At 39.6% G+C, this 13,415-nt stretch overlaps 2 protein-coding genes across 11 annotated transcripts in view; both read left to right on the top strand.

The window, feature by feature from the left end:
• Positions 1-13,415, top strand: part of LOC110151730 (large ribosomal subunit protein eL34-like) — a 192,547-nt gene that overhangs the window by 142,314 nt on the left and 36,818 nt on the right. The window lies entirely within an intron of this gene.
• Positions 1-13,415, top strand: part of PAK1 (p21 (RAC1) activated kinase 1) — a 160,117-nt gene that overhangs the window by 93,992 nt on the left and 52,710 nt on the right. For all 10 annotated transcript variants that reach the window (XM_070457253.1, XM_070457249.1, XM_070457254.1 and 7 more), the window contains 2 exons: positions 3,027-3,174; positions 8,251-8,288. In XM_070457253.1, the coding sequence (XP_070313354.1) occupies positions 3,027-3,174; positions 8,251-8,288 (186 nt within the window). The remainder of the gene's footprint in view (positions 1-3,026; positions 3,175-8,250; positions 8,289-13,415) is intronic.

Below are 13,415 nucleotides of genomic sequence, written 5' to 3' on the forward strand. Positions count from 1 at the left end.
TTTTCCAGTAGTCATGTATAGATGTGAGAGTTGGACCATAAAGAAAGCTGAACACCAAAGAATTGATGCTCTTGAATTGTGGTGTCGGAGAAGATTCTTGAGAGTACCTGGGACTGCAGGGAGATCAAACCAGGCAATCCTAAAGGAAATCAATCCTGAATATTCATTGGAAGGACTGATGCTGAAGCTCCAATACTTCGGCCACCTGATCGAAGGGCTGACTCATTAGAAAAGACTCTGATGCTGGGAAAGATTGAAGGTAGGGGGAGAAGGGGATGACAGAGGATGAGATGGTTGGATGGCATCACCGACTGGATGGACATGAGTTTGAGCAAGCTCTGAGAATTGATGATGGACCGGGAAGCCTGGTGTGATACAGTCCATGGGGTTGCCAAGAGTCAAACTTGACTGAGTGACTGAACTGACTGATAGCCAATTAACAATGTTGTGAATTTCTGGTGGACAGCAGGGGTACTCAGTCATACATATACATGTATCCATTCTCCCCCACACTCCTTTTCCATCCAGACTGCCTCATAACATTGAGCAGACCTCCCTGTGCTATACAGTAGGACCTTGTTGGTTATCTGTTTTAAATACAGCAGTGTGTAGGTGGTGATCCCAAACTCCCTAACTATCCCTCCCCACCCCTTTCCCTCCATAACCATAAGTTTGTTCTCTGTGTGGGTCTGTTTCTGTTTTGTAAGCAAGTTTAGTTGTGTTACTTCTTTTCAGGTTCTGCATATAAGGGGTATCATATGATATTTCTCTGTTTGAGTTACTTCACTCGGTATAACAATCTGTATGTCCATCCATGTTGCTGCAAATGACATCATTTCATTCTTTCTTATGGCCGAGTAGTATTCCATTGTCTGTCTATACCACATTTTCTTTATCTATTCCTCTGTCAGATGTTTAGGTTGCTTCTGTTGGCTATTTCTTGGCTATTGTAAACAGTGCTACAATGAACACTGGAATACATGTATCCTTTCAGATCATATTTTTCTTCGGCTGTATGCCCAGGAGTGGGGTTGAAGGGTCATATGGTAGCTCTATTTTTAGTTTTTTAAACTAAACCTCCATACTGTTCTCCATAGTGGCTGTACCAATTTGCATTCTCACCAACAGTGTAGGAGGGTTCTCTTCTCTCCACACCATCTCCAGCCTTTATTGTTTGGGGGTTTTTTGATGATGGACATTCTGACTGGTGTGAGGTAATAGTCATTGTGGTTTTGATATGCATTTCTCTAATAATTAGTGGTGCTGAATTTGCACTACTATTGCATTACTATTGATTTCCCTTTTTACAGTTGTTAGAATTTGCCTTGTATATTGAGGTGCTCCTATGTTGGGTGCATATATGTTTGCAGTTTTTATATCTTCTTGGATTGATCCCTTGATCATTATGTAGTGCCCTTCTTTGTCTCTCATAACAGTCTTAGTTTTACAGTCTGTTCTGTCTAGTATGAGTATTGCTACTCCAGTTTTCTTTTTATTTTGATTTCCATGGAATACCGTCTTCCAACCCCTCACCTTCAGTCTGTATGTATCCCTAGTTCTAAAGTGAGCTCTTGTAGACAGCGTATATATGAGTCTTGTTTTTGTATCCACCCAGCCGGTCTTTGTGTTTTGGTTGGCACATATAATCTATTTGCATTTAGGGTAATTATCCATATGTATATTCCTATTGCCATTTCGTTAATTGTTCTGAGTTTGTTTCACAGGTCTTTATTCTTCCCTTTCTCCTTTGTTCTCTTGTGGTTTGATTACCATCTTTAGTGTTGTGTTTGGGTTGCTCTTTCTTTTGCTTATGTGTATTTATAGAGCCTACCTGCAATGCAGGAGACCCTGCTTCAAGCCCTGGGTCAGGAAGATCCCCTGGAGAAGGAAATGGCAACCCACTCCAGTATTCTTGCTTGGAGAATCCCATGGAGAGAGGAGCCTGGCAGGTTACAGTCCTTGGCATTGCAAAGAGTCGGATATGACTGAGTGACTAACACACAATGTAGTTTTTGGATTTGCTGCACCCTTGAGGTTTTGATATAACAATACATAATATATATGTTTTCTTTTTTAAAGTTGCTGGTCTCTTTCCCACCCAGAGGAGTTCCTTTAGCATTTGTTGCAAAGCGGGTCTGCTGGTGCTGAATTCTCTTACTTTTTGCTTGTCTTTAAATCTTTTGATTTCCATGTCAAATCTAAATGAGAGCCTCACTGGGTATAGTATTCTTGATTTTGCTCTGGTGGGCAGGGACTTTAATCTACTTGTCTGCTGATGGGTGGGACTGTGTTCCCTCCCTGTTAGTTGTTTGGCCTGAGGTGACCCAACCCTGGAGCTCTATGATAGGGCTATGGCAGTCTCCAGGAGGGCTCATGCCAATGGGTAGTGCTGCTGTCAGCGCCCTTGTCACTGGTGAGCCGCAGCCGCTGCTTGCTTCTTCAGGAGACTCTACAGCACTAGCAGATAGGTTTGGTTCATTCTCCTATGGGGTCTCTGCTCCTTTCCCCTGAGTCCTGTTGGGCTCAACGTTTTGTATGTGCTCTCCAAAAGTGGAGTGTGTTTCCCCTAGTTCTGTGGAAGTTGTATAGTCAAATCTCACTGGCCTTCAAAGTTAGATTCTCTGGGGATTCCTAGTGCCATTGCCAGACTCCTAGTCTGGGAAGCCTGACGTAGGGCTCAGAACCTTCACAACAGTGGCAGAACTTTTGTGTGGTATAATTGTTCTCCAGTTTGAGGGTCTCCCACCTGGTGGATATTGGATTTGGTTTTACAGTGATTGTGCCTGTCCTACGGTCTCATTGGGCCTATACCTTTGTCTTTGGATTTTTTTTTTTTTTTTTTTGGTGGGTTCCAGCAAACTAGCTAACTATTCAGCAGTTAGTTGTGAGTTTTGGAGGAGGAGGTGAGCACTTGTCCTTCTCCTTCCCCATCTTGAACCAATCTTCTACTCCACAGTGAGTTCTGAATTTGCTTCAGGGTCCCTGTGACTGTGCCTTGCTGACAGCCTTGCATATCTCTCTTACAGGGGATGCCGGAGCAATGGGCCCGCTTGCTTCAGACATCAAATATCACTAAGTCAGAGCAGAAGAAAAACCCGCAGGCTGTTCTGGATGTGTTGGAATTTTATAACTCAAAGAAGACCTCCAACAGCCAGAAGTACATGAGCTTTACAGGTATGGAGATTGTGTCCAGGACAGTCTAAGGGAAAAAAATGCTTTCATATTGGATGTCCATTGATGTGAAGGAAGAACATTATGGGAAGAGGAGAGATGGCACTTTCACTAAGATGGAATTTTGAAATTTGAGAGCTACGATGTTGGGTTTTTGCATTAAACTTGAGTCTTTACTCTAAAACTGCATGTTTCTAAAAAATACTGTGATATTATGTTTAAAAACATAGACTTTGTGCTAGAAAATCTGGATTCTGATACTGACTAGGTTTTAGTAATTACTTCATTTCTTTGAGCTTCAAAATGGGGATGTTATTTCCTATCTCAAGAGGTTGTAATGAGAATAAATGAGCTCATTGATGTGAAAATTCTTTGCAGGTTATAAAACAGCACCATGGAAATGTAGCAATTGTTATCATCATTGTTTTCAATATCAATAAGTTATGTGATAACACATTTAAGTAGGCAAGCCCAATTTCTTCCTCAAGGAACTAATTTTTATCAGTCAAATGAAAAAAGGCCAATAATAATAAATGTTCTTTAGATGTATTCTTTGTCTCTGTATAAAGGGCTCTGTTTTTCAGAATGTTTTTCATACCAGAATTGGGATTAGTGTCCAGGTCTCCTAATTCGTGGACTAGGAATTACCACTTGTCTCTAGTAACTCTTACTTGGAACACCTCCTTCCGTGGCAGAGAGAGTTTTTTTTTTTTCTTAAGCAAGTCCTAAGAAGGCCTGCATTTCTGAAAACTTGCCTTTTATATAGCATCTTAGAATTTTAGGGCAAGTAGTATCTTTAGTATATACCACTTCCGGTCTCCTCTTGTTCTGCAAACATTAGAGCCCCAAATGCCTTTCTATTGTGGCTAAATTAGTGGTCTCTTAACCACTGTTCTTAACTGAGTTCATTTCTTAATGCTGGTGTTACTGTTGTCTCTTTTAAAGGTCAGTGTTGTTGGGGAAAGTGAGAACCAGGATGAACTAACTGGTTTTGAAGGATGCTTTTCCCAGCAAGTATCTGGCTTGTAGCAAAGGGCACAGATGGTGAGGATGACAAACTGCAGCTTTGCTCATTCTGCATAGTGGTGCCCAGCAGAGCCTTATACATGTCCTTAGCATATTCCCTTCCTGATATCTGTCCCCACTGGATCTGTCTCACTTCTTTCATTGAGGGAGTGTTATTCCAAGGCAGTATTGGGTGTGAGAGATCGTGGGTAGGAAAGTTTTCTAGATTAGGGTTTGTGTTTTCAAGAGTTTGTCATGGAGATGTCAGATTAAGAGCTGGTTTTGAAAGCTGCAGAGCAGAGTCTTTGAAATAATCTCTTTTTATGTGTATGTGTGTAGATATGTACAAATACTGTTTATGTTTATGGAAGCAGCTCTGTGGGTTTCTGTATGTGTGGAATATAAAAAGTCCACTTTAAGTATATATGAGTGAATATGGGTATATGATATACACATTCAGGTAATTGTATGTTCCTGCATGTATGCATAAATGAATAACATTGAAGGATTTTTTGTCTTCTGTAAGTTGAAGACCAAAGCGGCTCCAGGCAAAACTGTGTATTTGTCATAGTTATTTTTTTATTGATGTGTAATTGATTTACAGTGTTGTGTTAGTTACTGCTCTACAGCAGAGTGATTCAGTTATACATTCACTCTATTTTAAAATATTCTTTTCCAGTATGGTTTATCATATGATATTTTTTCCTTTTTTAAAAACATCATTTATTAAAATTTAAATTGGAGGATAATTGCTTTAGTTCTCTGTATTATACAGTAGATCTCATTTTTTATGGCACAGTTATTTTAAATGTCCTATCTCTCATTTTCCTATTTCTTTTCTTCTCATACTATTCTCATTATTAATTATGACAACACTACTTCAGTTTGTATATGCTTGTCCATAAATTATCTCACTTTATTCTCATGATGACATTGAGAGACTGGCAGTACAGGTACTGTTACCCACATTTTGCATATACAGAGAAATTATTTAGGCTCAGGGGAAGTAAGTGATTTATTCATAGAGCCTTAACATATCAATTGAGTGATACACCAGTGATGTAAGTGTGTTTTCAACTTGGGTCTTTAAATCTTTTGCTATCTAAAAACAAAGCACAATTTTTCATGCCAATTTTTTGTTGTTTCCTGTTTTTTTAGCACTTTATTTTCTGTGCCAACTAATAGGTAATGTGATAAGCAAAATTTAGACTAGATTGACAACCTCAATCTGGTTTTAGAAAAGGCAGAGGAACCAGAGATCAAATTGCCAACATCCCGCTGGTTCATCGAAAAAACAAGAGAGATCCAGAAAAACATCTATTTCTGCTTTATTGACTATGCCAAAGCCTTTGACTGTGTGGATCACAATAAACTGTGAAAATTCTGAAAGAGATGGGAATACCAGACCACCTGACCTGCCTCTTGAAAAACCTGTATGCAGGTTAAGAAGCAACAGTTAGAACCAGACATTGACCAACAGACTGGTTCCAAATAGGAAAAGGAGTACATCAAGGCTGTATATTGTTACCGTGCTTATTTAACTTATATGCAGAGTACACAATGAGAAATGCTGGACTGGATGAAGCACAAGCTGGAATCAAGATTTCTGGGAGAAATATCAATAACCTCAGGTATGCAGATGACACTACCCTTATGGCAGAAAGTGAAGACAAACTAAAGAGCCTCTTGATGAAAGTGAAAGAGGAGAGTGAAACAGTTGGCTTAAAGCTCAACATTCAGAAAACAAAGATCATGGCATTCTATCTCATCAATTCACGGCAAATAGATGGAGAAACAGTAGGAACAGTGGCAGACTTTTATTTTTTTTTGTGGCTCCAAAATCACTGCAGATGGTGACTGCAGCCATGAAATTAAAAGACGCTTACTCATTGGAAGAAAAGTTATGAGCAACCTAGACAGCATATTAAAAAGCAGAGACATTACTTTGCCAACAAAGGTCTGTCTAGTTAAGGCTATCGTTTTTTCAGTAGTCATATATGGAAGTGAGAGTTGGACTATAAGAAAAGCTGAGCATCAAAGAATTGATGCTTTTGAACTGTGGTGTTGGAGAAGACTCTTGAGAGTCCGTTGGACTGGAAGGGGATCCAACCAGTCCATCCTAAAGGAGATCAGTCCTGAATATTCATTGGAAGGACTGATGTTGAAGCTGAAACTCCAATACTTTGGCCACCTGAAGCGAAGAGCTGACTCATTTGAAAAGACCGTGATGCTGGGAAAGATTGAAGGTGGGAGGAGAAGGGGGTGACAGAGGGTGAGATGATTGGACTGCATCACCAACTTGATGGACATGAGTTTGAGTAAACTCCGGGAGTTGGTGATGGACAGGGAGGCCTGGTGTGCAGTCCATGGGGTCGCAAAGAGTCGGACACGACTGAGTGACTGAACTGAACTGAACTGACAACCTCATGTTCTGGGTTTTAGCCCTCTTTGTCATGGATTTGTGGCATTTGATTTATGTAATCTTAAACCAGTTTCTTTTCCTCTGAATCTTTATTTAACTTGTAAAATGAAGAGATTGGAAGTGCTTTCTGCTGTGTCACTCTCTGCTATGAAATTTAATTTATATATATAGAAATTGTACATCTCATTTAGAAGGTGCAAACTTACTCTTCTTTTATACGATTGAGATATGTTTATTACCAGAATACCCAGTCCTCAAAAACACTAGTAGGATGGAAGGTTGGAGGTGGTTCAGTGAAGGCATAATATTCTACTTGGTATGGAATATGCTTTTGGACAAGAAAAACAAGTGAATTATGTTTAAGCTATATCCTGATTTGATTTCTCTGGGGTACAGCTTGCCATTCAGGGCTGGCTTTAAGAACATATTATCACAGTTTGTGGGTTCATAATTTGTCATAGGATCATAGGAGCTATACCTGACACTTTCATGTATGTGAGATCTTGGACATTATCTGGGCTTGTTTCTTGGTGAGGTAGATGTAGGATTTGATATAATATTTCTTCTCCTTAATTCCATTGGTGGTGAACTGATGAAATCGATTTCTTCTAGGACTTCTAGGAATTAAAGAATAAATCCAAACATAATACTTGGTGTTTAAACTTATTCTCTTGCTAGATCTCTGTTGGGTCTGTGTTTCATACTTTATCAAGTTTAAGATATCATTGATTATAAGATGCATTGTTATTTTACATACATGAAGAAGAAAGAAGCTGCCAATTAAATCATGAAATACCTTTGACTGTAGGGCACATCTTTGTTTCAGAAATGTTAATGTGAAAAAATATATATCTCAGAATTAATAAAATTTGGTGATATTGAGAGAGTTTAGATCTAGTGTCAGAAATAAGACCATACCTTTAATTATACTTGCCATGACTGTATTGTGCTAAGATGCTTAGTCATGTCCGACTCTTTACGACCCCATGGACTGTAGCCCATCAGGATCCTCTATCTATGGAGATTCTCCAGGTGAGAATTTTGAAGTGGGTAGCCTATCCTGTCTCCAGGGATCAAACCAGGGTCTCCTGCATTGCAGACAGATTCTTTACCAGCTGAACTACCCAGGAAGCTCTTTTCCTAAGGCTTGGTTTTTCTCTACTTGTGGGGAATAGACATGGATATAGAAGGATCCTTTCTAAAAGCTGAAGCTGCATGCTGATCATGATTTGTTATAGACATCTCAGGGTGATACCAGTTATGAACTCTTTCCTTTTCCCTTAGAATGGAGGAAATTTCCTTAATCACTGAGGCTTGGTAATGTGGATATAGTTCTAGCATAGTATTTAGAATTAAACCAGGATTCAAATCTTGACTCCTAATAACCTGTGTGTTTAATTTGTAGACAAATCACTTCACTGAATGTCAGTTTCCAAATTTATAAAAGTGGACATAATAATAGTACCCAGCTGTAGCAAGGATTAGAGGTGGTAATGTGTATAAAGTATTTAGCATGGTATTGGGACTGTAGTATCAGTAACACTGTTATTCTAAGCTTGGCAAGTATTTTACTGAATAGGCTTCCTAAGTCTCAAGAAAGAATTCACTGTAATTGTTTACTGACTGAATCACTTGTCTTTTTTCTTTTGCAGATAAATCAGCTGAGGATTATAATTCTTCTAACACTTTGGTAAGCCTTTATTTCCTCTATTCTGATATGGGCAGGCATGATTTTTAGCGATCAGGTCAGTGAGGTAGATGCGGAGTCTGGGCTGGTGGGCACTCATCTTGGTCACTCTCCCACCCTGGGCCTTAGAGTAAAGGAGTTGGAACTTAATAAGCAGTAGATATCCCTTCCAGATTTAATTTATTAATGCTCTAGAAATCTTAACCCTGGAACCAGAAGTACTGGCTACTAGACTCAGTTTTCAGTTTTAGCTTTGAATCTTAGGAAAGTCAATTTGCCTTTCTGAGCTTCAAATTTTTCCTCAGTAGAATGAGGACTGTACACTTTGCCTTACCTGGAGATGTCCTCAAATAGCTGCATTTAAAAGAGAATTTCTTCTTTTGGGTTAATTGGGTTTACAAAACCAGGATTAGGATTAATTGTTGAAGGGAGCAGATTCTATTAATTTAAGGTCATTCATTCTGTCCTCTGAAGTTGTAGTGAATGTCCTATCACTTGAAGGAATGTATAGAAGTCATTGATGACCTCATGGGTCCCTCTGACCTTCACAATTTACCAATTCCTTTTTCTAAAGCAGATTATGAGATGAGGTATTGATGTATTTGAAAGGGCCTTATAATGAGTAAGCTGTGGCTTATTACACTAGATTACTGCTGTTGCTTTATCTAGTGCTGTCTCTTGTGCAAAGTTGGTTATTTTATGTTGATTTACTAAACATTTGCAAAGCCGCTATTCTATGCCAGGTCCTCTGTGGAGAAATGACAGTATAGGGATGAATCAGACATGATCAAATTCCTGATCTCCCAGCCTTGTGAGTGTCATGAAGGTACCAACAGTTACAGTACAGGATGCTAAAACTGCATGAGGCCAGGAACTGTGTCTCACCCGTCAGTTGCAGGTTCCATGGCATGTGGCACATTATGATATAATACTGAATAAAATTATACTATGGCACGTACTGAATAAAAGATTGGATGTTTAAGGAAAGCTTCCTGAGAGTGAAGTCTGAACTGAATGCGTTAGTTATCTTGGGGAAGAATAATAAAGAGAAAAGTGTATTCCAGGCAGAGGATAAATAACATGTGCTAAGGCAAGAAGGTTCGTGAGGTTTGCTTGCACAGAGAACTGCAAGTGGTTTGTTATGATTGGAATGTGAAGTGTAGGCAGGTCAGATCATGTAGGAATTTTAACTTTTAAAGGTAATAACAAGCTATTGAAGGATCTTAAGTGGAGGAGTCATACATAATACTGAGTCACAATCCAAAAATCATGCTTCCAGCATTGGAGATTCATTTATTCTGAGTCATTTATATTGTAGTCAGTGATTTAAAAAAAAAGGTTCACATGTCCATTGCCAGTGGCATCCTGGGTCCTTTCATATTCATGATCCCTTTTAATCTTCACAGGAGTTTAATGAGACTGGTTAGTATCCTTGTATAATAGATGATAAAACTGAAATTGAGAAGGGTTATTGGCAATAGGTAACTGATTCCCAGTTCGTTTTGCTTTCCACTGATTCATTTTTTCATCAAATGGAAGAGATACAGTTAAAAGGTGGTGAAGAACTTGCTTATGTTAAGGTCCTTGGAAGTTTCTCCCCATTATTGAATTGTAAATTGTTGAAGAAGGGATGTTAACCAAAGCTGAACTCTACTTTGTGGCTCAAATGTCTTTATGCTTTTAAAGGAGGAGTAGCAGCTATTATTTATTGAGTAGCTAAGATGTGCCTGGCACTGTGTTAGTAACTTATATGGTGGTGGTTTTGTCGCTAAGTCATGTACAACTCTCATGACCCCATGGACTATAGCCTGCCAGGCTCCTCTTTCCATGGGATTCTCCAGGCAAGAACACTGGAGTGGGTTGCTGTTTCCTTCTCCAGAGGATCTTCCTAACCCAGGAATCAAACCTGGGTCTCTTGCATTGCAGGCAAATTCTTTATCACCTGGGCTATGAGAGAAGCCCAGTAACTTATGTATGTTAACATAATTAGTCCTCACAAACTAACCTTTTGAAGAAATTATCATCCCCATTTCACAGGTAGGAAACAGACTTTCCTGGAGACTCATAATTGTATTGTGATACAAGCAGATTAGAACTATGGTCTTCTGAGTCTCTGTCCTGGGTTTTTTTTCCCCACTGTGGCAGGGAACTGAGAAAGAAGATGTCAGAGAGGTCTTATAAAGGAGACTGCAGTAAAGCCTTTGGTCTGTTGTTCCTTAGTGAGGGGGAGGAGCCCTGGGGCTCATGCCATATGGCGGAGAGGATAACACCTGCTTTGTAAAAACCTGTACTGATTTTAGTATCTACAATTAAAACCACCAGATTGTCAAGGACATTTTCTCCCCAATTCAGAACATTATCCCTGTGGCTCAGTCCTTTTTATTTCCTTACTAGTTATATGTGGGGATATGGTTTGTCCTGTGGTAGCATGGCATCGTTTTCCATATTGGTTTCACACAGATCATGCCATTTGATGTTGGAAATATTTGAATGATATTGTAATCTCCATGACACAAGAAATTGGGACTCAGAGATTACATGACTTGCTTCCTATCCTTGAATGAATTAGTAGTAGAAACCAGTACAATATTAAGTTCTCCTCAGCATTCATTTGTACATTTAACCATAGATATTTATCTAGCACTTTCTTTGTGCTCAGGTATTGGTGATACAGAGGTAAAATTTTTGTGCTATCTTAGTCCTTGAGAAAAAATTAACAGAAGGATGAGGGCTGCAAGAGGAGTAATTCTGCTTGGTAGTACAGGATAGTTGACACAAGGTTCTTGGGCCCTCATAGTTTGTTCATTTAATAAACATAACCTTTAATGTTTCTTCTAGTTCTAAAAATTCTTTTATTTGTAGCTCATTGGTCTAAGATCCATCTCTCAGATTATTTAGCATTTTAGTGCCTGATCTCTCATTTATAAAATGATCACCTACTATGTTATAGGCTCCGTGAGTGCCCTGGAGTCAAGGATGAGTAAGGTCTTTGCTCTTGATCTCACAACTTAGTGAGGAATCAGAGCATGTAAACAAGGATTGATAACACAGTGTCAGGTAAGTAACACAGTGTCAGGTAAATGTAGGCAATGATACCAGCCAGAGAAAAGGGCAATCAATGCTTTCTTGTGTGAGGTAGCATGTACAACAGCCACATTGTTAAGGATCCATCATGTCAGGTGAAAGAACTTGGACTCTCCACTTGAGCTAAGGAAGTATTTTAGATGAGATCGGGCGCGTTCAGGGTGGTATGGCCGTAGACAAGGAAGTATTTTAAATAGGAAGTATTTTAAATAATGTAGTTAGATGTTTATTTTAGTCTAAACTACCATCTTAGAAAGGGCTTCCCTGGTGGCCCAGTGGTTAAGAATCTGCTTGCCAGTGCAGGAGATGTGGGTTTGGTCCTTGGGTCAGCAAGATCCACTGGAGAAGGAAATGGCAACCCACTACAGTATTCTTGCTGGGAAAATCCCGTGGATAGAGGAGCCTGGCAGGCTACACTCCATGGTGTCAGAAAGAGTTGGATACAACTGAACTACTGAAAAACAACAACCATTTTAAAAAGATACCTCTGTGTAGAGAGTTGAACTGTGAAGAAAGCTGAGTGCCAAAGAACTGATGAACTGTGGTGTTGGAGAAGACTCTTGAGAGTCCCTTGGACTGCAAGGAGATCCAACCAGTCCATCCTAAAGGAGATCAGTCCCGGGTGTTCATTGGAAGGACTGATGCTGAAGCTGAAACTCCAATACTTTGGCCACCTCATGCGAAGAGTTGACTCATTGGAAAAGACCCTGATGCTGGGAGGGATTGGGGGCAGGAGGAGAAGGGGACGACAGAGGATGAGATGGCTGGATAGCATCACCTACTCGATGATGTGAGTTGAGTAAATTCTGGGAGTTGGTGATGGACAGGGAGGCCTGGCGTGCTGTGATTCATGGGGTTGCAAAGAGTCGGACATGACTGAGCGACGACTGAACTGAACTGAGTGGGATGAATTCATATCTCTGTCTCTCTTGCCATGCTTAATTTCTTAAGTTCAGAAAAGACACATAAAAAGTAAATTCAAAACAATGCTTATTAATGAACCATTGTTGGAAATTCATGGAAGATAGAAAGCAGATAAGATTAGATTGACTGGAGCAGCAGAAAGTACAGCTGCTCTGTGTATGGGGAAGAGAAAAATCCTAGGAAAGTAAGAGTAGTTCCAGAGAAAATGGTGTGAGAGAATATATATAGAAAATAGGAAAGATTCCTGGGTCGTCTTGAAGAGTAAATTAATTTAAATTCTGTAATTGAAAAAGCAGGGGCAGCCTCCATGTTAAGTGAGCAAAAGGTATCAGAAGGTTGATCCTAAGCTTAAACCAGACACTTTTCTAAAGAAAGTACCCTGCCTCTTTGTAAATACCCATATCAGGAGAATGCCTGATACAGGTACAGGGGCCTGAGAGAGGAACAGAGCAAAACTGGAGTTAACTATAAATCTCTACAGCAGGTATAAAGTAGAGAAAAAGGAAAAGAAGCTCTGCAGTGGAAAAAAATACTTTAAATTTCTGGCATCCCAAGGATAAATTTCTTATGCCTTTGATAACTGGGAGAAGAGGAATCTCTACCATACATACTCTTCCGTGCTGATACACTCTGAAATGATACTTGTCAGTTACCACATCTGTATAACTCATATACAGACTGCATCAGACTGCCCATTCAGAGGAAGATACAGCAGAGAAGCACACTCACATGACTACAGTGGAAGCATATGCTAGGTGTATATACTGATTAATCACTGATAAATATGAGAGGAGAGCCAAGGATCTCCAGACTCTTGAGAGGAACAAACCCTTAAAGAGAAGGACCACGATAAAGAAATAAAACTGATCCCAGAGGAAATTGATAATTCAGGAAAGAAAATTAAAAAGAACTCTAATATTGGGTTGGCCAAAGAGTTCATTTGGGCTTTTCTGTAAGACGTTTCAAAAAACTGGAATGAACATCTTGGCCAACCCAATATATTCAAAGGTTTTATAGATATTGCATCTCCCAAAACATGCTGCAATCAGAGCAGTGGTTCCAAACCTTTTGGCTCCAGGGACCAGTTTTGTGGAAGACTATTTTTCCATGGATTAGGGGCAG

This window comes from Odocoileus virginianus, chromosome 28 (genome assembly GCF_023699985.2).
Source record: "Odocoileus virginianus isolate 20LAN1187 ecotype Illinois chromosome 28, Ovbor_1.2, whole genome shotgun sequence".
Classification (NCBI taxonomy): Eukaryota; Metazoa; Chordata; class Mammalia; order Artiodactyla; family Cervidae; genus Odocoileus; species Odocoileus virginianus.